At 39.6% G+C, this 23581-nt stretch overlaps 1 protein-coding gene across 1 annotated transcript in view; it reads right to left on the bottom strand.

Moving 5' to 3' along the window:
• Positions 1-11721: 11721 nt before the first annotated feature.
• The window catches only part of ADAMTS20 (ADAM metallopeptidase with thrombospondin type 1 motif 20), an 83970-nt gene continuing 72110 nt past the window's right edge, over positions 11722-23581 (bottom strand). Inside the window, exons 29-39 of the mRNA XM_058804900.1 lie at positions 21144-21311; positions 19802-19975; positions 18307-18477; positions 17394-17594; positions 17131-17260; positions 16882-16976; positions 16689-16783; positions 16151-16284; positions 15344-15435; positions 12522-12626; positions 11722-11877 (exon numbers count right to left, since the gene is read on the bottom strand). Of these exons, the coding sequence (XP_058660883.1) occupies positions 11788-11877; positions 12522-12626; positions 15344-15435; positions 16151-16284; positions 16689-16783; positions 16882-16976; positions 17131-17260; positions 17394-17594; positions 18307-18477; positions 19802-19975; positions 21144-21311 (1455 nt within the window). The 3' untranslated portion in view covers positions 11722-11787. The remainder of the gene's footprint in view (positions 11878-12521; positions 12627-15343; positions 15436-16150; positions 16285-16688; positions 16784-16881; positions 16977-17130; positions 17261-17393; positions 17595-18306; positions 18478-19801; positions 19976-21143; positions 21312-23581) is intronic.

The raw sequence follows: 23581 nt of genomic DNA, 5'->3' as shown, positions 1-23581 counted from the left end.
TTTAAAATAATGGCACACATTAAGGTCTTTCTTACAGGCCTCTGGAAATGTAAGCCAAAACTTTCCCAGCTAGATGCCAAAGCCTGCACATTTAAATAATGTTTGCAAAGACCATGAGAATGGCAGATGCTTAAAAATAGGGCATGTTTATTTATGTGTTGAACATGGGTTTAGGCATCTAGCTTCTTATATGAAAATTACACAAGTGTGAATAGCCCACTTCCAGACAAGCGTGGTTATGCTTGCGATCATCTTTGCTCCTATGCAAAAACATGCTAAAAGTGGGTGTGGACAGCAGGAACTCATGCAGCATGGTTGTGCCAGCAGGGGAGGGCAAGATTTCCTCCACCATCAGGTTTCAAATGCATCAAACAACAGCAGAGGTGTGGAACATACAACATGGGGGGGGATGCACCTGCGTGGGAATTTGCCATGGAGCAGGTATGGGATGGAGATTATTGGCATTTGAAGAAAGAGATACAGAGATGCAGGGAGAGGGAGGGAGAATAACCCTTAAAATTAGATTTAAAATGGGAAAATGATAAGTCCTGCCAATTCCTACTATGGTACTGCTGCTGAGGACAGGGCTGTCCCCAGGTTCCAACCACTGCACTCGCTGCCACTTACACTGCCATCAAAGTGTGCTTTTCCAACTGGCTGCATTCCATCTCCCAGTCCAGGAGTAATATACTGCTACAAAAAAAATCTGACTGAAACTCACAGGTACTGTTAAAAATCATGAGCATATCACAATCAGCCTGTGTTGGTTGTGGCCAAAATCCACAGGAAAGAAATTCACAGCAAAAGTCTTTGCAGTGCAGAGGGTGGGAGGTGAGAGTTTGGAGGCGATCTAAGTGCACGCCTCAGCAAGGATGATTTTCCTGCACGGGCTCACGTGGGTGCATCATGTCTGATAGTCAAACAAGCTTGTTTGGAACAAGCTGAGCCTCTCTGCACACCCTGTTTTATCACAAAAGCTTTGGTTCCTGCATGCATAAATAATTTTAAAGTGGTACTTCTGGCCAGAAATGGAATATATTTAGAGACCAAGTTCATACTTAAATCACTGAGAATTAGATTACTGAATACCTTTGAAAATCTGGTCATGTGGCTTTCAAGTCACTGAAATGCCTCTGTCTCAGCCAAAGGATTAATCTGGTCTTGTCATCTACTGATAGAAACTCACAGGTACAGCTAGGAATGTATTTTCCTCACAATCTTTTCCAGGTACCTGAAGGGCTGGAGCCATTCAGTCTGTTAAACTCAGCTCCCATCTTGACCAAAATGAAGAGCTGATATTTACATTGTACCTTGAGAATGTAATTTTTATTGTTTCTAAAACAGTGACTGGACCCTGGGAAACAACTGTTTCTAATACTGGACAATATTTTCAGTCTTCAAAGACATGCAGTTTATAATGTGGAATACTTTCTCCATCTCTAGTACCCAGTCTGAGGGCACAACTACCAAGATGCAAATTCTGCAGTTCAGGCCCCATTCAGTTCCTCTGCTTGGTTGCCCAAAGAAGCAACTATCCCAAACTGACCATAGTTAAATATAAAAAGAAATTCTAATAAAATATCTTGGGACTAAGTGTAAGGGAGAGTGTTACCACCCCTCCCTAGCACCTGACTTCTTGTAGCACTTCACTTCTTCCTCATAGTATTTGTTCCTGGTTTTGTCTCTGGACAGCACTGCTCTTCAGTGGCTACCTTTCTTATGCCTAATGTACCATGCCACTTTTTCATGCTTAATTCAGAAATGAAGGAATTTATTGGCCAAAAGACCTCACACAAAAAAAATCATGGCAGGGGGGTGGTGGGTGGTGGGGGGCAGTGGGCAGGCAGGGGGAGGGAAAGGAAGTAGTCTGGCAAAGGGATGGATCAGAAGCAATAAAAGTACTTTTCCCTCTTCAGCATCCAGGGAACTTGTAATTGCTGATGTGGAGGGACTGAAACTTGCGATGTAGTCCTGAAGTCAATTTAAAGTACAATCAACAAAGTACTTCAAAAGAATGAACATCTGCCAAATGAGTAACCCATTAAAAAATGCCCAAAGTATATTATATAAATGGACTTTAATGCATCTGCATAGTAAGAAAATATTTGGAGTTGCTAAGACTGTACAGAGCACAAATCAAAATGATGTGTCATTAGAATTGTTTTGTCACCATCTTGTGGGACATTAGGGTAACATCTGGCTGATGATGATCTCCTGATTTCAGTTTGTGGGTTCAGTGAGTGTGAAGAAAATGGTGAGAAAGTGACTGCTCTAACATTACACTGGTGTTTTATAAGCACACCATACTGCATAATTTCAGATCACTTCAAGTGCGCTTTAGGGCTCCTGCAGCTTTATTGTGCTACTGAGCAAACTTTCCAATTTGCAGGTCAAATAATTCTCTCAAAGGGAGTATGCAGATCCTTATAAAAGTTAGCACAATAAAGGGGGGAGAGAAATCAGATTGCTAATGTAAACAGCTATGTCTTCTCAGAGAATGTCTCTGTTTCAGCCATCTGATTTTAAATGGTTTCCTTAAGCCCTAATTTATTACTTCAAATTCAGAAACTGTGCCTAGTCTGAAGATGCTTGAGAAATATGCTCTCTCTCTCCATTGGTCCAAGCAGTTGCTGTCTGATGCAGACTTTTCTGGGTAAATGTGAACCAGATGTTTCCCAATCCTAATTTGTGAACTTCTGCCCCAGGTTTCTATGCCAAGGCAGTGCAAGAGAGCTGCTCAGCAGCAAAGGGATGTCTGGGTAAGTGTGCTGTTCCAGACACCCTTCAGTGTTGGAGCACTTTTCTTCTTGTGCTTGGCCACCAAAACACAAATCTCTCTCTTTCTAGGGCCACTGAACAGCACCCAGCATAGCAAAATACATTTGTAGTGGGCAAACACACCATACTGTGTGTTTCTAGGAGAGGTGCCAAGCCTGTGTGGGCTCATTATGGCAATCCCTCTGTGCCAGCTCTGCCCATGGAAACCGCCTCACAGGCTGCTGCTGCTGTGATAGCCAAGGACATCACATCTGAGAGGTCTGTGATAGAGAAATCTGGAATCAGATCATATTTCCCAACTATTAATAAAACTTCCCTCAAAATAAAAGTAGAGGATCTGGCATCACTTTGTGTTATTCAAAACCATGAAATCCCCTTCTCCCACAGTCTGCCAGACTCTTCTGCAACTTCTTAAAAATTTGAGATGTTTTCATCAAGTGAGCATCATCCCCCTTCAAAATGCACCAAGGAAATTTAGTGTTCCAATTTAGCATTGCTGTTTATGAGAGGAGGGAATGCTGATATTGACCCACCATGCACTGGAAATATATTAGCAGGAGTTTCTTCACTGCATTTACCCCACCTTTGCAGCAAATGTTTCTAGGAATGATGCTCTGGGGACAAGGTGAAGGGTATAAGCTGTATGTGAGAGGAACAAGGAGAATCTCTTTGCTGTCAGCCTCAGGTCTGTTCCTGGGCCACCAAATGAAACAGAGCTGGGACATTAGGTGATCTCTGTCTTTCTGGCTCTGGCATTAAATTATTGACACATTTCTTGGTGCTATTTTGGCCTCTACTGTTCTCTGGACTGTGTGTGGGTGCATTTTGGAGAGTATGTGCCAGAGGCCCCCTGCAGCAAGCAGAGACCTTGGAGTAGGTATAGATTTATACCTATAGACATATGGAGATGAACTATGTGTGCTGTGTTGTGCTACTGCTTAGTAGGGCAGATGAAGCCATCCATGTAGGCAAGAGTTGAGCTGATGCCTCACAAGACCTGTTCAATATTTCTTGTCTGCATTGAGTCACATTTTCTTGTTAAGAAGCACCTTTGGCCCTAAATGCAGCTATGCAGAGAGCTGGAATGGGAAATCACCAGATAATTTCCCAGATTTTAACAGCATATTACCTTATGTCTTTCATTGCTCAGTGTTTTACAGGCCCCCTGTCCCAAAGCCTCTGGGTATATAAAATAGACCACTGCTGTCAGATGGAGCATCTTGTTATTAAAGTAAAATTACTTGTAAAATTTGTCACACATAATAAATATATTATAAGCAGTCTAGGATCCTAAACCACCCAACCTGAGATTTGAAGAAGGCATCTTTCATGTTTGATGTGCCTTTCTCTTCCCAATGAGCTGGAAGGCTGCTGGCTCCTGGCCTTCAGCAGGTCTGTCCTGCCTCCCACCTCACGGCCAAGCCCTCATGATGATAAAGAATCAGCACATTACCACTGGAGAAAGGACAGGGACACTGAGCTGAGTGAGGATTGCTTCCCACATGAACAAGCAGGGATTTTATATATGCAAGGGAGATTCTTGGAAATATTCTGTAGTTCAGCAAATGGGATCATGCTTTTTTTAGGCAGAAGATCTAGATTTGAGACTGTCATCTGCTAGTTGAAAATATATAGGGATGACAACCTGTCTTCTGCATGCCAAGAGGTCATTTTATTGTCCTCATATTTATTATTCTGGTATCTTTAGCACATACTTGGCATAGCACTGATCTCATCATTTAGCTTTGGCTCGTATGGTAAAGGCAGCGTGAAGCAGCAGCACAGTATGCAGTTAGATCTTTAAAGCGAAATGTGCCCTCAGATTTGCATGAAATTTCTGCTTTCAAAGCAAGTGATTCTTGTGTAGCTATGGGGAATTTAACTGGCAACCTTTCAAATAAGACAGAAGTTTCAAGTAGCAACTCCTGATGAAAAAAATACCGCATGAGTTAACTATGTTACAACATTGATCCTGTATTTCTCTCGGCAATAGCACATTTTGAAAAATAACAATTCTGAAAAACAACCACATGCTTTGTCCTGAACAAAATGCTAGAGGAAGGTATATGGCTGGGAAAAAACATCCAAAAAGCCCCAGAGCCTGAGGTCTCAAGCATGGGGAACTGGATCCTCATGGAAGATCTGTGCACCAGTGCAGACTTACATGGGTATTAGTGGGGCTCGGTGAAGGGCTGGAAGTGTGGCTGCTGCGGTGACTGTGGAATCAGAACCAGAAGTCTTTTCTTGCACCGAAGAATGGTCATGCCAATTCACATCCTTTTTTTCTAATGTACCATGTTACTAAGAAACCTGAACAACTTTGCCAGGCTGGTACTCATGCTTGAGCTGGCTTATGCCTTTTGATATAGAAGATGCCACTGGCTTGATCAAGAATGTAAATGTGGGTATGAGTAAAAATATTTAAATACTAAAATAGCTGGTTGCTTGAATGTGTCTTTCTAGGGCAATATCATTAAAATAAGAGACCTCACTTTTTTCTGGGAGTAAAGCAGAAAGAAAAAAATTTAAGAACTGATGTCTCCAGAAGAGTTATTTTTTGGTTAGAAAAGTAAAGCACACTCGAGAGGTATGAAATAATGTTTGCAGCATACAGAACAAAACAGAGAGAAAAAGTCACTGAGCAGTGCAAAATTGCCTGTAGATACAATTTTTTAATTAAAATTTTATGGTTCTGACAGCTTATATATAATTTAATATGGCAGCAAAAAAACCAACGCTGGTAACAATGGTGAGGGAGTTGTTTGCATAGGGGTTAGGTAAGCTTTTCAGGCAGCCAGAAGCACATTTCCTTATCAAAGTCCCCTCTCTCCCTCTGCTTAAGCAGGGTGTAAGTTACTGCTGGAAATAGTGCTCCACTCTCCACTTGCTCTGCTGCTTGGGAAATCCTCTGAACATTGAATTTCATATGAGGCAATGCTGTCGACAGCTGGTCAGACAAACACATTGCAGGAGGCTAAGCTTCCAGCCCAAAGAGTTCCTCCCATTTTTATGCCTGCCTATCTGCATTCCCCAGAGACCTGTCTCAAAATAATCTCTCAGTAAATATTTGGCAGCATGATACCAAAAATTCACTTGTCCACAAAAGAAAAGCAGCAATGACTCTAATCCTGCCACGGAAGAGAGGATTCTAGAAGCACAATAATGTCATTCTTCGCTGTGCACTTTCTGGTCCTGCCTTTATATCAGCTTACAGGTTGTGTGGTTTCCCTTTGAGGTAACAACTATGAATTTACTTCTTTTCCTTTCTCTCTCAGCAGTTAGAAGTGGGAATTCAGCTAATGAACTGGAGACACTTTTCTGGCAGAGATAGTAATAAACCCAAGACAGAAAAGAATAATTGAAGGGCAAAAGAATTCTTAGTTAAATACCTTGTAAACACTGATGAAAGGGGCTACTGGTGGCAGCCCTCTTAGCCCTGTCTGATTTACAGAGCTTCCAGGAATACAAACACTACCAGGGTTGCTGTTTTCTTTACTGAGGTGTATAATAAATGCTTTTGCAACAAGCTTTTCTGCAAGATGTTTTAAATACAAAACACTAAAAAGAAACTTTCTGCTCTGTGGATTTACAAGCACAAATTTCAATTTGTGTTCTGTGCAACCACATTATTAATTATTCCATCTTCCAAAAGTAAATTCTAAAGCTCATGGACAATGATGAACTGACCATGAATGTCATTACCATGGTCAGTAAATGACAGCCAGAGACAGCTGAAGTGCAAAACAGGATTTCATCCTACAAGGTGTAAATATATGCTGCTGCTATGAATCACTCCAGTCTTCTGCAAATAGAAAATTCATGAGCTCTCCTTGAATGTTTCTTGCTTCTGTGAACCAGACTGCAAAATAAGCCCATACAGTTACTTCAAAAAAAGCCTTTCAGTATTCATAAATGAGGAGTTTTGCTTTCCAAAACAAAATAGTAATGATGAGCAAGACAGAAAAAGCTTGGTTTATTTCAGTTCTTTAGAGAGAGTCATTTTTTACAATTTACAGCTCAGATTCTCCATGTTGCATGCTTTGTTTAATTATGCAAATAAAATTTGAAAAACATATGTGGACAAGAAAGTTTTGTTGCAGGAACAGAGATAAAACACACACAGATTAAAGAGGGAAACATTTGTTTATTGAAAAGGAAAAGGTTCTGGATGGCAGCACAGAGTTAAACATGAGACAGATGAATGCATGCACAGCTGTTCATGTTTAAAGGCAGAATATAGACATAAATACAGTTAGATCTTTGCTCTGCTCTGCTGCTACAGTATTTTTATACAATCAACTCAAAGGAATATCTATCATAACTGAACACAAGGAGAAATTTATCAGAAAGAGAGCACAGATTGCTTCTTTAAAGCTAGGATAAACAAAGCCCAGAAAAGCCTCTCAACCTACAGTATTGCAAAATAAACTTAAGTGTGCAAAAGCAAACCACCTTCTGTGGATGGCAATATTAAATGTCAGATCCAACTCCAAGTCAGATAGCTTGTATTTCTGTTTGAACAAAATGCAGGTAGTTTACCCCCACTATCACAGTTCTGCTCTGTCTCAAGGAAAGCCAGTACTGTGAAATAGGAATGCCCTTTACAAGCAGTATTTTTTTCTATGATCTAAAAAGCTTATTTTCAAAGCACACCAGAAAGAGAGAGGGCCTCCCTCCATGTTTTAATGATTAGATTATGATTAGTGAGACCATCTTGAAAAATCATAAATGTTCAGGAAATGATGGTCAAATACCATAGGAGAGCAAAACAGGCCACACAAGAGAGACCATAAGAAGGTCTATAGATACAAATACTTCTCCAGAGTTGCCACTTTCTAGCCTTTAAAGGACATTTTTCATATTGGTTCTGCCATGGTGACCTCCACTCATACTTTTTCTGCATCAAGGAAGATACCATGTAACTGTTCAAGGCATTTAAGTGCAGCCTTTAGTATTTAATGCTTCAATTTCTACAAAAGTAGAAATATGGAATATCATATCGTGAAAATTAATTATTGAAAAATGCTTTGAAAGGCTTCTTTGGTGTGCAGTAGGAAATTGTTTCAATTTATAAATAAGGCCAACATAGATTTACTGTCAACACGGATTAACTGCCAACATGGATTACTTTGAAATCACAGTTGTGATGTTTATATATGATGCTTATTTTAATGTTCCTTTATTTAAATATTCAGTTATCTTACTTCAAAGTTATTTTTGTAAATTGTTTTCCTTTATATTTTTTAAGTTAAAATACCACAGCATATTTCTGATCCACTTATAATTCAAGTTTAGTTTTGATAGCCGCCAAACATCAACTTTCACATATCTATTTGTTTCTTTATAGAAACTGTGAAAACAACCCCACATACTCCTTCCTAATCTTATTTAAAGCTTTGCAAATTATAGAAAGTGCTTGCAAGATAGCAGTATTTTATTCATATTCTGAATTTTCCAAGAATCTCATGTTTTACTGCAATAAAAATGCAAAGACACAAAGCCCCTTCCCTGCTACATGGAACTGTCTTTTCAAACAGCCGACAAAACACAGAAGTTACACTGACCATATTCCAGGTTACAGAAGTGGAAGAAAACCCCAAACATTTCCTTCATCTTGTCAAGTGTGTCTTGGATATTAAAGCCTTTCAGTTAGATAAGAAAACCCATGACTGTCCACCAGAAGCCTGCATGTGCTGAAATCACTCAGTCACAGCTCTGCCCACAAATGTCAGACTGACTGTACAACACCCATGTTCCAGGTCAAACACCTGGGCACATCCTGCTTCTCTGCAGAGCGAGGGTGGCACAACAGGCCAGTAGGAATTCTGCTAGAACAGACAACTCTTAGTGCACTCAGAGCCAAAGTTTCCATCTCCTCTGCCTCCTCCCACATATAACCTTTGGGGAAATACAAGAAGAAGACATCTAGAAGATGAATTCATCAAGAGAAGTCACAGGTACTGTCACACATCAAGTGACATGTGAGAAACAAGGTTTTTCATACCTAGTCCCTTTTTGGCACTTAATATTCAGATAAGCATTAAATATGTGTGTATACACACACAGGTAAGTTAAGTGCACACACACAGCCAAGTGCAGTTCTGTCACCTAATGTGTAATGCTGCCATTGATGGGATTGAAAAGATCCTAGAAGCCATCTAACAAAGCATTGTTACAATCCTCTTTAGCTATTACAATTTATTTTTTTTTTTCTCTATGGAATAGTGATAGGGCAGTTAAGCATTTCATTCCTCAGCATGACCCCAAGCAGGAGCGCCGTGTGACTGTGACAGCCAGGGGCAGCTCAGCACATGCAGAGCCCACAGCTCTGCCTTGGAGCACCCTGCCCTTCTGGCAAGCATCTCGGCTGCCCAGTGGGATGGAAATTCAGAGCAATTTCAATTAAAGTATATGGAAACACATTACTGCAAATACAACCCATTATCTTCTTTTTTTGTTTGCATGGCCTCCTAACATGCCAGCATCATCAAATCTCCAGTTTCTTCAGAACTGATCATTAGGCTTACGTCTTTCTTAAATTGCCCTCAGGACAAAAAGTTAGAAACTTGAAATGGGGATGACTAATTGAGCCCTTTTTCCTCAAAAAAAGAAAAAAAATCTTGCACAGGGAAGTCACAAAATGTCAAAACATAAGAATTACTTTTTCCCTACAGTAGGCTGAAACTCTAAATCAAGGGTATAATAAAGAAAAGATGCAAAAATCTACAATACAATATAGTGCTGTTCTATGCAAAAGTTGGACCATATGATATTCTAGAAGTATAGAAAATACATTTTTACTCAAAAATACATTTTACTATCCAAGAAAAACATGATATATTGAATACTGCATTAAAAGTCACTTTGTTTGGCAGTGGATTCACAGAGTGACTTTGTGGCAGCAGAGCTGAACGCTTTGTAGCCTTTAGATGAGCTGAAAAGAAAAAAACCCTCTTGGGGACAGAGGCAAACTGCAGTTGCCCTTCTGGCAAAGCAGCAGGCAAGGGACCATGCTATAAAAGCTGGAGATAGCACAAAGAGAGGAAAACTATTTCAGATTTCTACATTATTTCAGTTAAAACTTACAAGGCAACCCCCCACAAAAATATAGCTAATCATGGGAGGATAACTGGAAAGAGCAGACAGACATGGAGTTCTTCCCTCTGAAGCAGGAATTGCTTCTATAGAAATAATTCCTCTAACTATAACCTCCAGTTATTCCAGTACATGTCAATGTATACCACTACAGAGGAGCAGTAAGAATACAATTATTCTGTAAATTATCTTATTTCAGCCTAAAGAAGCTGAAATGTTTTTGCAACATTTTGTACTTAGAGTACAATACCAAAAAGAACCCAAACAAAAGTATCCTGGTACCATTCACACAAGCATATTTATTATATAAATATTTTATAAATTACAATATTTTAATTGCAAATGTAAACACTTCTAGGAAAATAATGTTTTATAGTCTTATTAATGTTTACAACTATTATAAGGCACATAGTGCAAAAATACATTTCTGATGCAGAGATCACAAATAATTACCTACATGTGTTATCTTAAAAGAAGCTGGATGCACTTCTGTGGTACAGTATTGTTTTTAATTAATAAATATTGCTAATTCATGGCTAACTTTTGTGGATAAAAATGTAATATAGCTGCCACTTGATCCACCAATTATACTGGCTTGCAAAATAAATATTTGGTTTACAAAATATGTGTGGTCAGAGAAAACATGTATAGATATTTGGTACATTATAATTATCTGGTACAATAATATGCATTATTACGCTGGTAGAAAATTTTATTCTGAATACCTGAGAGTTGGCCCTAAAACACATTATCTGTATATGCATATATTTCTACAGTTCTGGATTGTACGAAAATACAAACCAACAAATCAAAGAGCTAGATCATCTTTTAAACCTTGTAACTCTTCTTTAAACAGCAGATGTTAGAACTGTATTTACAGACATTGAAAAACCAAACCAAGTCAAAGATGGACACCAAAACCACAGTGGGTGTTGCTTCCATTCAGATTTTTCAGTAAGGTTATTGAAAATGATGCTGAATCAGGTTTTGAAGGATGCACACTACTGCACTTTACTAATGTGCCACTGGCCAGGGTAAAGGAGTAAGGTGGATATGGAAAGTGTTTAAGCAAATACATATTTGTGCAATTATACACAAGATCCCATGGTAAACAGAATGCACTGCTTTCACAGTATACTTGGATGAGAGGCAGCGATTTAAAATCAGGTTTTGAAGCAATTTGTTTCCATATTTTCTTTTCCTGTAACCACAGCAAACCTAAGACCTGATGTTTAACATATGCTATAGAGACTACAGAGGTTAAACCACACTTCTCAGTATTTCTGCTAGGATTTGAGCACCACAAAGAATATAATGAAAGGGATGTGGAAAAATGCTTTCACTGACAGAGAAACACACTGATCTATAAAACTATCTCAAGCATTTTGGCTATGTACTTTTCAGCTGTAAGTTATTGACAGATAAAACCTACAAGTTTGCATAAAATTGGAAGTATTGAAATTACCCGTCTCTTTATACAGCAGTAAAGCTTTCGATTCTATATTTTAGCACAATCTGTCATAAAAGATCAGTAGAGGATAAATTTTACTGAATACTGCATAAAGAATTATACTGGTAAGTAACAGGTAAAGAATTACAATTATGGTAAAATTTAGTGTTACCCATGGAAGTAATCCCAGTGCAATTTACTTGTTAGTATATACTGTACTTTGAATAAATGCTTCTCCTGTAAAACCTGAAGGTCTCTGATTGTGATTTATGCACTTGCTAGCCCATAAACAGATAATACAACCTTGAGTTAATCCTGAAGAAAACAGGAATTCTTATTAGTGAACGTTACAGTAATGATCACTACAGACATGAAAAAATTACAATATACACATACAGAGCACCTACAATTTGAGCCTAAATGGCAAATGTCCCTGCTTTAATGCTCCTAATACATCAGAGTTGTCACTGTACTTGAAGTTGGAGACCAATAATTGTGTTAGGAACACATTTTCCACAAAATCCTCCACATCTTCCATATATTTTAGTACCATCCTAGGAATTAGACAAAGAGAAGAGTCAATCAAGAAAAGTGATCGAAATCACAGTTGCACAAAAGGCTTCTCGAGGTTTGCACACAACAGACCTTTTGACAAATCATCCCTAGAAACACTAAATCAAGAGACAGCAGCATTAGCAAAACAGGAACAGAGATCCTTTATCACTACCACTCTACACCTTGCTCCCAGGCTCTCCAGCATTCCCAGGCTTACCATCCAATGTTGTCTTAAACCAGGCACACTTACTGTTCTTGTTTAACTGGTCTTTTGGTTTCCCATACTAATAAAGATCAGAGTAAGAAAAAAAAAGGATAATCTGTAGTAGGATGATCTTGAACAAAATATGGAGGCTTAGGTATTGTGTTTGGGTATTTTTTTAGAAGCATCTTAAAGCCTCTAATAAACACAATTAATACAATAACCTCTTAAAATCAGTTAAGTGAAGGGTAGGCAGGGAGTGCTGATCTGATTTAGATGCTGGACAGTGTGATTAAACATTGTTGAAGAAAACTTAAATGGGTCAGAGACTTTGAATGCTATTTCTGATTCACAAAAATCACTGCAGCTTTCACTACAGCCAACATTTGTACCTCTTGTTCAAGCTGTAAGAGCAGGTGAAGGACAACAGCATTGACTCACATGGGATTTGTGTATGTCAGCAGTGGCATAGTTGCCCTGAGCAATCCATCTCACTGTACTGGATAATCTCAGACCTGTACCAGCCAAGTTAATGCTGAACTGGCCCTAGGAAAAAAAAAAGTAAAAAAAAATACAGACCTGATAAACAGGGTTCAAAACACTAAAAAACTTTATATTGGCATATTTGCACATATTGCTTGGGATATGTCTAAACATGAAGTACTCAAAGGTGTGTACAAAATATGGGCTGGATATGCTGCCTTACCCCCTTTCTATGGACATTCACAACACAAAACCAAGTTGTTCTGCAATAAGCACCAGCTGTGCATCAGCTGATCTGTAGCATCTGAGTATGAAGACAAAACTAACATCTGACAACTGAAATTAATTTTGCCCTTCTACAAATGAAATTTTAATTTACAAAAAGTACAGATTTTCAAAAGCAAGAATGAAGCTGGTTTTCTTGAATGACTATTGTTTTTTAAGTTCCTGAAATTTTTGGAAATAACTTGATCAAAACACACTGCTGCCTCTAAAGACGAATCGCTTGGACATCAAATTTTCAAATGTTTGCACACTGTAAGATGATGTAAGCATCATCATCTTATCATGTTCCATTGCTTTTTCAGTATAATAAATAACACATCTGAACAAGTACATAAGTGAATGTTAAAATAAATATTTTTAAGTGGAATGTTTTGAAATATAAACCATTCACAACAGATATGGAAGCTATTGATTCTAAAACATTTGCCTACACAAATATAGACTCTGAAAACTAGCTTCAGTCAGTTCCTATGAGAATAGGAAATATATTAAAAGTAACAAATTGCACTACCTTGGTAAACAAACTGGGATACAGAAAATTATTAAATTGCATTCACAGAGAAGTGCAATTTGTTACAAAGATGTACTGCCCCCACAAAGAGCCTAATGATTGGTTCAGGCAGCACTACAATCAGAAAACTGCACACCTCTGCATTATTCACTGAAAGCCTGGATTTCTGTATTCAGATCTAGTAATTTTTTATTGCAAATGGTAGCTTCTGTGTTTTATTGCTTAATAATGTCATACATATATAAATATATATAGCTTTTATTATAATGAATCATTTAAATTCTGTTGCAAAAATTCAGTTATATTGCTCAGCGTGGCAGATTTATTTTGAGAGCACTTCTATGTAAAGATGCTGTGCTTATAGCACTCATGTAACTCGGGATGAGCTAATAAAAACTCATATGGATAGGGCAGGATGTTTTTCAACTATCCTCAAAGTGGAAGACTTCCATTTAATGAAGGAGGAAATTCATACAAATGGTATGGACTTATTTCCATAATTAACAGTCCCAGAGTAACTTCTTTCACAGTGACATCATTTTGCAAAAATAAATGAGAAACGCTATTACAATTACAGCTCAATAGCTGTCTGATGTATCATGCAGCATGTGCAAGGCCAGGAACAGATTTAAGGACTAAAAGTACAGGAATGGAAACCTTTTGACTGAATCAAAAGTGTCAGCTTCAATCAGAACTTTTAGATGGAAATAAATATGTCAGTGTCCAGCCATGTAAGCAGAATGACCTCCCAACAGAGGCTACACACAGTAGCAAACAGATCTGTATCATGCTGCACCCAAAGGACTTGCAGGTTGAAGGCATCCAATAATGTAATGAACTTCAACTGTTTTCTTGCCAGGGGTTTAAGTCTGCCAAACCTAGACACTTCATTTGTACATAAATTGTGCATAAATTGTCTCTAGCTGCCCTGGGCTGTGCCCACCCACAGCTGATCCCAAGTTTAGGCAACCAGGAGATATGGGCAACAGGGATTCACTTCCAAGCAAGCGTGAGCCAGTTGGTCTTAATTCCTTTATAACGAAAAGAAATTCACTTCCAGAGGACAGCTGACCTCATCCTAAATTGTCTAATAGTGTAAGGTAAACTGAAGTGTTTTCTAAGGAGTCCTGTTTCTGCTAGGGGGCTACAAAGGTTGACTAGCTCAGAGTTGGGCTATGTCTGCATCATCAAGAAGGACAATGCAGTATAAGCAGACCTGTAAAGCAAAAATTGGCCCAGAAAGCCCAAGTCTGTAGACAGTGTACCAATAATGGATTTATTTTGGACTAAATAAACTCACACCTAGTCCCATGGACTGCATCCTCAATAGCATTAGAGTATATTAAGATCCCTCCTCTGAAGCTCATTGCTGCCTTTAGCTTAATCCAAAAGGGATCCAGTTTATGTCTTTCCAAACTACTCTGTGATGTGAAACAGCAAACAGAAAACTGGGACAACATAGAGATTAATCTAAAAAGCACCACCCAATAAAACTAGAACACTAACGTAGACACAATAATGCGTACGGAAATTTTAAAGTACACTGCTAAAAAAATTTGATTTCCTCTGGTAGTCTTCAAAGACATGAAGCGTCAGGAGAGAAACAAAGAAAAGATTAGGAAAATTATGCAGGATTATAGAAAAGTCACTAGAGAAGAACAAAGACTGAGAAAGCATTAGGGGAAACAAAGGATACATCAAATCCAGAGAGAGGCAGAGCAGTACATGAAACACACAGAAAGCTGGAGACACATACATGGAGCCTACAGGGAAAGGGTGTAATAAACAATTTGAGGGAAAAACTGTGAGAGGGGGGATGGTGGAACAGGAGAGAAGAGAGTAAGAAGAAAAGTACTTATTAATGTTGTACACTGACCTTACAGAACAGGAGATTGGTTTAGAACCTTACAGATCTAAACAAGTCACACATATTTTTTCTCTCCTCTTATGTAAACATTTCAAGGGAGCAAGAAATCATAAATACCTGTGGACATCTGGCTGCACTGTAGCAATCTCCAGCTGTAGCAAATGGTACTGCTCTCCCCAGTATAGTCTGAGCAAAAAGAAAATCTGTAGCTAGAAAACAGAAAGTTACTCAACACTAACTGCTGCATTTGAAGTTCAGGGGGAAACAGGGAAAAGTGTGAACATGGATGTTTTATTGTTTGCATTGGGTGGGGTTTTTTTCTTTGTTGTTCCCTGGAAAGGAAGGTTGTGTGTTTTGATTTGAGAAACAATGATTTGAATTTTGGTTATTGCACTCCTAGTCCAACCTACAAGGCCAGATTTCTCTCTGAGATATGAGTGGGTTAGGAGGAAGATGGATGTGCACCTGGACACTGCACCAAGGGAGCTGGGCCAACTTGCCAGCTTCAGGCAGGGGCTTAAAGCACTGCAAGATTCCTTGTCCACTTATTTAGTGTCTGCCAAGGTCTGAGAAGGGACTAAGCAGAGCGCAGAATCAAAGACTTCCACAGGAAAACAAAATGCTGTGGATTAAAATAAAATGAAATAATGGGAACAAAACCTTAGAAAATGAAGGTAGTTCACATACAAAAAATGAATCTGTGAGACTGACCCGCTTGACCACTTGGGACAAATTTACAAGGTAAGTAGTGGTGTTCTTTCTTTTTTTTATTTTTGACATTGAATTCTTAAATTAAATAAGAATTTTGTTTGCCCCAAGATGGCACAGCTGGATCTGTAATGGATCAAAATATAATTTGGCAATTGTGACCACATACAATTTCAATAAAATGCTCAAATTGGCTGAAACAAACAAAATGCTTACTTTTAATTTGCATAGATGCCACATCAAATCTTATTTTGCTAAAAATTGTAAAGCCAGCTGCAAGGTAATCATTTCGACAGGCACAGTCTTGCCTTCTGCTTCCATTGAAGGGACATTCATATGGATTCTGCAACCTAAAGAACAGCAAATATTTAGTTTTCATTTTGAGATTTTTTTCTTAATATCATAGTGAAAAATAAGTGTATTGCACTATGCCACATAAAAATATTAAACAACCTTTACTGAACAACAAGCTCTGCTTTTAATCTTGGCTCAACTGAAACACTAATGTGGACCAAAGTCATTTCTACTAAAGTCAAGACAGAAAATAAATATAATAATTTACTACAACTAACATAATTTCAGGCTTGAACTATCCATATTTCTGTAGTGTGCTCACATGCCTGGATATTTAAAACAGAAAATCAACAAAAAAAAAAATCCTACTCTAATTTCTCACAAAAAGTAAGCATTATTTTATTATCTTACTTTGGAAGGAATAAATGAACTTCATAACATTACAAAACCACTTCTGTACCTGTATCCATATACTTCAGAAAAGTTTTCTGCTTCACCTTTTACCAATGTCAAATATTCTTTGGGATTCTCTAAGTTCATGCCTGAGCAATAAATCTGGGAGAGAAAATGCAACCCTTTAGCAAAATTTTTATTAGAAAAAAGTTATTTCATAAAAATATGTACTCATAAAAACTCATAAATATTAACAGTACCTTTATCATCCTTCCCTTAATGTTAAGTAGGTATTCACCATCCCTTCTCAGCCCTTTTTTAATCTGCATATCTTTGCAGGTGGTAAGAATTTCACCTTCAAAATGAATTATTAAATCATATTAATATTTCAGGAGCAGAGCTTACTTTTAGGACTTAATTTTCCATAATTGAATTCCAAATATATTTATAGCTTTAATATAAGTAACCTGGGAAAACATTAACTGCATAAAATCACAGCTATCACTTACATTCTTTCTCATGGCAGATCTTTCTGGCAGCTGGTTTTAAATGGGGCAGGCACAAGTCACTAGATAAGCCATTTTCAGTCATACACTCAACTGTCCTCTGCTTTATCCCCACTCCACAAGATGCTGAGCACTAGACATAGATAACCATTAAGACTCAGTTTAGAAAGAAGCAAATAATTAGCATCATTACGTCAGCAAGTTATTCCTGGTATTTATTCATGCTAGAGGCAGCTATAAAAATGAGCTTGCACGTCTGTACTCACTTTGGTCCACTTCCCCACTGTCCATGTAGCTGCTTGTGAGCATCCTTTGAGGTTGCATCTGTAAATGTAGGGGGATGGCTGTACCGGGCACTCTGGGTACGCTACAGCCCGAAGGCCGCGCATGCGCCGCCTTTGCACAGAGTGGATTCCAACACAGTAGGGGATCCTCTGCTGGTGACCAAACCCACAGCTCTCTGAGCACTGAAACAAAATTCCCAGGCACAGACATCATTGCTGTGAAAGGTTCTGGGACGTTTCTGCAGAACTGCATTACAGGTATGTCAGCTCTGAGCCTTGCTCTGGCAAAGCCTCTCATTGGAGGCGCGCCGCCTTGGGCTGGAGCAGCAGTGCACAGAAGTGAAGGTCTGCAATTGTTACATGTGCAAGGAGCCACAAAGCCCCATGGTGCCCTTTTCTCAGAGGCTCCAGAGCCATTCCCTCTCAGCTGTGACAAATGCACAGCCAGTCATTCCCTCTCAGCCGTGACCCGTGCACAGCCAGTCATTCCCTCTCAGCTGTGACCCGTGCACAGACAGGCACACACAGGCAGTGCCGATGTGCAAGGGAAAAAAAGCACTGATCAAGCACTTCACAGAAATCAAGGAAAAGCTTTTTGGTTACTTCATTGAGGTCAGCTTGCAAGAGAGTTTCCTGGGACCCAGCAAAGGAATCCTGTGGTAGGGGCAGCTCTCCGCTAGTTAGTGATCATAGATCCTGGGTGGTTAAGGGAGGACTCATAACAGCCTCCACAATAAGTCATGGTTGACTTGGAAGGTCAATGTGGAAAAAGTTTAGACATGTTCAAATGCAAATAAATTTCTCCACATATGTAACCTACATTTTACAGCAATATAACATTCTTAAATGTAAAGATATATAAGAGATGCGTGAGCAGTACAATGTATTACTGTACCTGTGACAGTTCTCCTGTGAGCACAACATATTTAGAGGGAGATACTCCGCAGGTTTTGGATGATGGAGGCTTTGTGGCAGGATCACAGAAACTGTCATCAACTTGGAGCTGGTTTTCATTCACACATTTTACTTTCCTGTAGATCTCCTTTCTTCTAGATAATGCTGAACACTAAAAGTGAGAAAATTAATCACAGTTCAACTAGACATGTACAGAATGAAGTTACCTACTGATTGGCACACACCACTAAAACCCAGACAGCAATACCTTTTGACATCTGCTATCAATGTCAGACTAAATTATTCACTGAATCAAAGTATTTTACTTTGTCTTCAAAGTACTTCTAATCAGCTGGGAAAAAAACCAAAAAACTGCATAGAGTAACAATGACACAGTAACTGTTGGGTGAGACAGAGGAGAAAGCAAAAAGGTCAAGTCAAGATAACAGGTTGAGTGGAAAAACCCTTCCATATGAGAAGGAAAGAGACAGAAAAGGATTTCAGTGAAATATGAAAGGAGTAAGTTGGTCCTGAAAACAAAACAAGTTGATCTTGAAAACAGAACAAGAGGGAGAGGGAGATGAACAGGGAGAGGGAGAGTCTTGAAAATTTAGCATGCCAGATTATTAATATGACACAAATGCACAAAATGTTTTTTTTTTTTTAATGTTGGAGAAAGGCTCTTCTGCACACCATTTCAGGTATTATACATAATTTTGGGGTTTTTTCTGTTCTGCAGATTTATGTGTTTGCATGTTTGCAAAAATAACAAAAGTTATTAAATTTTTTGCATGTAGAAAATAGTAATTACACCTTTAGAAATGACAGCTCTTTCCTAAAAGTATCTGTAATTTTTTTTAAATATGAAAAAGCATATTTGGTAAGAGAATGCTGAGGTTTTTTTCCTTATCTAGCTTCCTCTTTGGTAGGAGTATAATGAGATTTATTTTGCTTCTTATCTTCTCTCTAACAAGAAAAGATGCTTCATGTTTTTAAGATGTTTTAAATCTTCCATACAGAACTTCTTATAAACACTGTTGTCCAAAGATTTTACCTCCATGGTATTTACTTCCACATGATATTTCTTCTCCATTTCTGTTCTTAAAAAGCTGCTTTTTAAAAAGATATTTCATAATAAGGATCTATTATACATCTTATGCACTTTGTTGAAAAGTATGCAGAGATAGTCCTATCAATTAATACCTGCTCAGAACTCCACCAGAGCTTCTGTCTACAACAATAGACAAGCAAATCCTGTAGAGACTATAGAAATGGAGTATAAATAAAGCCTTTAACATTTTTTGTCACTTTTGAAGTTTTGCAAGCCTCACCTTCAAAATTTCCAGCATGGTCATTTGTTATTCTGCTACATAACAGCTACTAGAAATACATCCAAATGGGGGGGGGGGGGGGGGAATTAAAGAGAAGAGAAACCAAACTTATTAAGCCATATTACAGAACTCAGTGAAGTCACAGAGGTTAGAAGCCTTACTTACATTTCCCCATCGCTGTGCCAGCCAGCGGTGCTGCGGGCAGGGGCGCAGCTGGCAGTGCCTCGTGCTGGCGGGGCGCCGGCCGCGGCTGCACAGGGCATCGCTCACCCGCCCCAGGCCTGACACCTGGCAGGAGACGTCCCTTTGCTGAACCCCCACTCCACAGGATGCAGAGCACTAAAAGTGACCAAAATTAGCTGTGTCACTGTGAAACGACACTGTCCCCAGAGGGAGTACTGCTGTCATTAGTTCTTAGGATATTATTTCAAATAAGCTTCACAGCCTTTGTGATATGAGTACAATACCTGAATAAATTTATGGTGAAAATGCAAAACTATAATTAAACAGAAAATAATTGCATCTGAGGTACCTAACTGAGCTCTCTGCCTACCTTAATTCATGGTAGGGACGATCACTATAGACATGCAAAGCAGAAGTTTACATTTTTGCAAGATCAGTGATTGAAGATCTAAGTTTACATCTTGTCTTTATTAGAGACTGACAGTCTTGTCTGTTTTAAAATACAAATACTACAATAAAAGAGAAAAAATCTCAGTGTTTCAGGTTAGAAAATCTTGCAAAAAGTGTAATATTCTGACGACACTATTTTTTGCAGGTAGAACTAACAATTTTGAACCCTGAAGAGCTTAAATGCCAAATGCCTCTTTACCGTCTTCTTGGCCAAAGGAATTTCACCATCCCATTAATGCCTGCTGAGACAAATCTAATTCCCTTTTACCCCAGGCAGAAGCACAATTATGTCCCAAAGCCCACCTAAACGCCCAAGCTCAATCAAAGTTCATATTGTTCCATCAAGCCTGGCCAAAATGTGGAGAGTGATACTGTGTCCAGTGTGGGGAATCTTGTGTTGAAAGAGTGAGTGAAATACAAAATATTGCAATGTGCTCAGTTACACACAATTTTACAACAAGGTGACAGATGTTTTATAAGACCAAACCAGGGAAAAGGCCAGTATTTGTGCCCACAAGCCCTTTTTCTTATCCTTTTCCCACAAACTTGGCTCCATTTGATACTTCTGAATTCATTCCACAAGGTAAGAAGTAAATTTTAAAAATTTACTATTAATTTATAAGGTAAGATGAAGAAAGTCTTAAGTAGCTATTCAGTACAAAATTCAGATTAGCAAATAATTTCAGTTTTCACAGACATTTATTTTTCATCACTCTTAAAAGAAAGAAAAAGAAACTACAATTAAGTGCTTGCTAATTCATCAATTTCATTGCTATGTGCATACTGACAATTTTTCCCAGTGAAGCAGTGTGTCATGAAAATGATATTGTCTTGTATTTTCATGGAGAACGTAATTATGGAAGCTTTTACATACCTCTTTCCATCTGCTGGCCTTCCAAGAAGGACATCTTCCAGCTCTACATATTTTGTGTGTTCGTGGTTTTTTCAAATGTTTGCAGTTGTCCTCTTCTATTTTTGTTTGGAAGTTGTTAATGCAATGCACATCACGAAACTTCAAACCTTTTCCACAGGAAACAGAACACTGAAAAGAGAAGTGTTATTTCACTACTTTGCTAAAAATTTCAGAGCAATAAGAAAACCAGAAGAAGCTGTGGCCTCACCCAAAATGGACTCAGCCATTATAGGAGTTTCTGTATTGTGACACAACATCTGCTGTACGTGTCTGAAACTTCTCTGTGAGCTCTCTCATACTGACAATTACAGATCAGGTGCCAACTATCTCTCACATCTTCATTAATGTCATCATTGAGAAATACCTGTGCTCAGCCATCCATATCCATGCAGGAGACAGCTTGATACTATGATCTCACAAGAACATGCTCTAACAGCTGTTTCCAGATGTGTACTGCTATTTTCACGTAGGCACAATGCTTATCACAAGCACCAAAGATAGGAAAATGCAATATCATGGCTATGTGTGTTTCTAGCTATTAGGCTACAAAGTCATGTTTGCTTGGCAACTCCCCTCCATGAGCTTTGGGTATCTTATGGAACGTGGCAAACAGGCAAGAGAAGAGGTATGAAGTAGACACTGCCAGTTAAAGCATGATCCTTGGAGGTGTGGACCCCTCTCAGTATCCCATTTCTTCAGAAAGCTGCTACAATATACAGAGCTGGTTCTAGGAGCCTCCTTCCTTCCTTCCTTCCTTCCTTCCTTCCTTCCTTCCTTCCTTCCTTCCTTCCTTCCTTCCTTCCTTCCTTCCTTCCTTCCTTCCTTCCTTCCGACACTTCCTTCCTTCCGACACTTCCTTCCTTCCTTCCGACACTTCCTTCCGACACTTCCTTCCGACACTTCCTTCCTTCCTTCCTTCCTTCCTTCCTTCCTTCCTTCCTTCCTTCCTTCCTTCCTTCCTTCCTTCCGACACTTCCTTCCGACACTTCCTTCCGACACTTCCTTCCGACACTTCCTTCCTTCCTTCCTTCCTTCCTTCCTTCCTTCCTTCCTTCCTTCCTTCCTTCCGACACTTCCTTCCTTCCGACACTTCCTTCCTTCCTTCCTTCCGACACTTCCTTCCTTCCGACACTTCCTTCCTTCCGACACTTCCTTCCTTCCTTCCGACACTTCCTTCCTTCCGACACTTCCTTCCTTCCTTCCGACACTTCCTTCCTTCCTTCCTTCCGACACTTCCTTCCTTCCTTCCTTCCTTCCTTCCTTCCTTCCTTCCTTCCTTCCTTCCTTCCTTCCTTCCTTCCGACACTTCCTTCCTTCCTTCCGACACTTCCTTCCGACACTTCCTTCCTTCCTTCCTTCCTTCCTTCCTTCCTTCCTTCCTTCCTTCCTTCCTTCCTTCCTTCCTTCCTTCCTTCCTTCCCTCCTTCCCTCCCTCCCTCCCTCCCTCCCTCCCTCCCTCCCTCCCTCCCTCCCTCCTTCCTTCCTTCCTTCCTTCCTTCCTTCCTTCCTTCCTTCCTTCCTTCCTTCCTTCCGACACTTCCTTCCTTCCTTCCGACACTTCCTTCCTTCCTTCCGACACTTCCTTCCTTCCGACACTTCCTTCCTTCCGACACTTCCTTCCTTCCTTCCTTCCTTCCGACACTTCCTTCCGACACTTCCTTCCGACACTTCCTTCCGACACTTCCTTCCTTCCTTCCTTCCTTCCTTCCGACACTTCCTTCCGACACTTCCTTCCTTCCGACACTTCCTTCCGACACTTCCTTCCGACACTTCCTTCCGACACTTCCTTCCTTCCTTCCTTCCTTCCTTCCTTCCTTCCTTCCGACACTTCCTTCCTTCCGACACCCTTCCGACACTTCCTTCCGACACTTCCTTCCGACACTTCCTTCCGACACTTCCTTCCTTCCTTCCTTCCTTCCTTCCTTCCTTCCTTCCTTCCTTCCTTCCTTCCTTCCTTCCGACACTTCCTTCCTTCCTTCCTTCCTTCCGACACTTCCTTCCGACACTTCCTTCCGACACTTCCTTCCGACACTTCCTTCCTTCCTTCCTTCCTTCCTTCCTTCCTTCCTTCCTTCCGACACTTCCTTCCGACACTTCCTTCCTTCCGACACTTCCTTCCGACACTTCCTTCCGACACTTCCTTCCGACACTTCCTTCCGACACTTCCTTCCGACACTTCCTTCCATGTCAAACTGTTGGGGCTGCAGGTTTGTTCTGTGAAACCCTCCCTGGCAGGGCGCCCTAGCCGAGACTAGAGTGTGCCTGATGGATCAGGCTCTGCTGCAGAAATGGCCATTCCTCCGCTAAACTGCTGGACTACTGTCAGTGAGGTTGGATTTTAATTCATCACATCAGGGACGTCCTATGCACCTACAGAGTAGGGCTACAGGGCTTAGAGA

The sequence above is a fragment of the Ammospiza caudacuta genome, chromosome 5 (assembly GCF_027887145.1).
Source record: "Ammospiza caudacuta isolate bAmmCau1 chromosome 5, bAmmCau1.pri, whole genome shotgun sequence".
In the NCBI taxonomy this organism is placed as follows: Eukaryota; Metazoa; Chordata; class Aves; order Passeriformes; family Passerellidae; genus Ammospiza; species Ammospiza caudacuta.
Note: the sequence above shows the minus strand (reverse complement) of the source record. Positions and strands in the feature narration are given on the sequence as shown.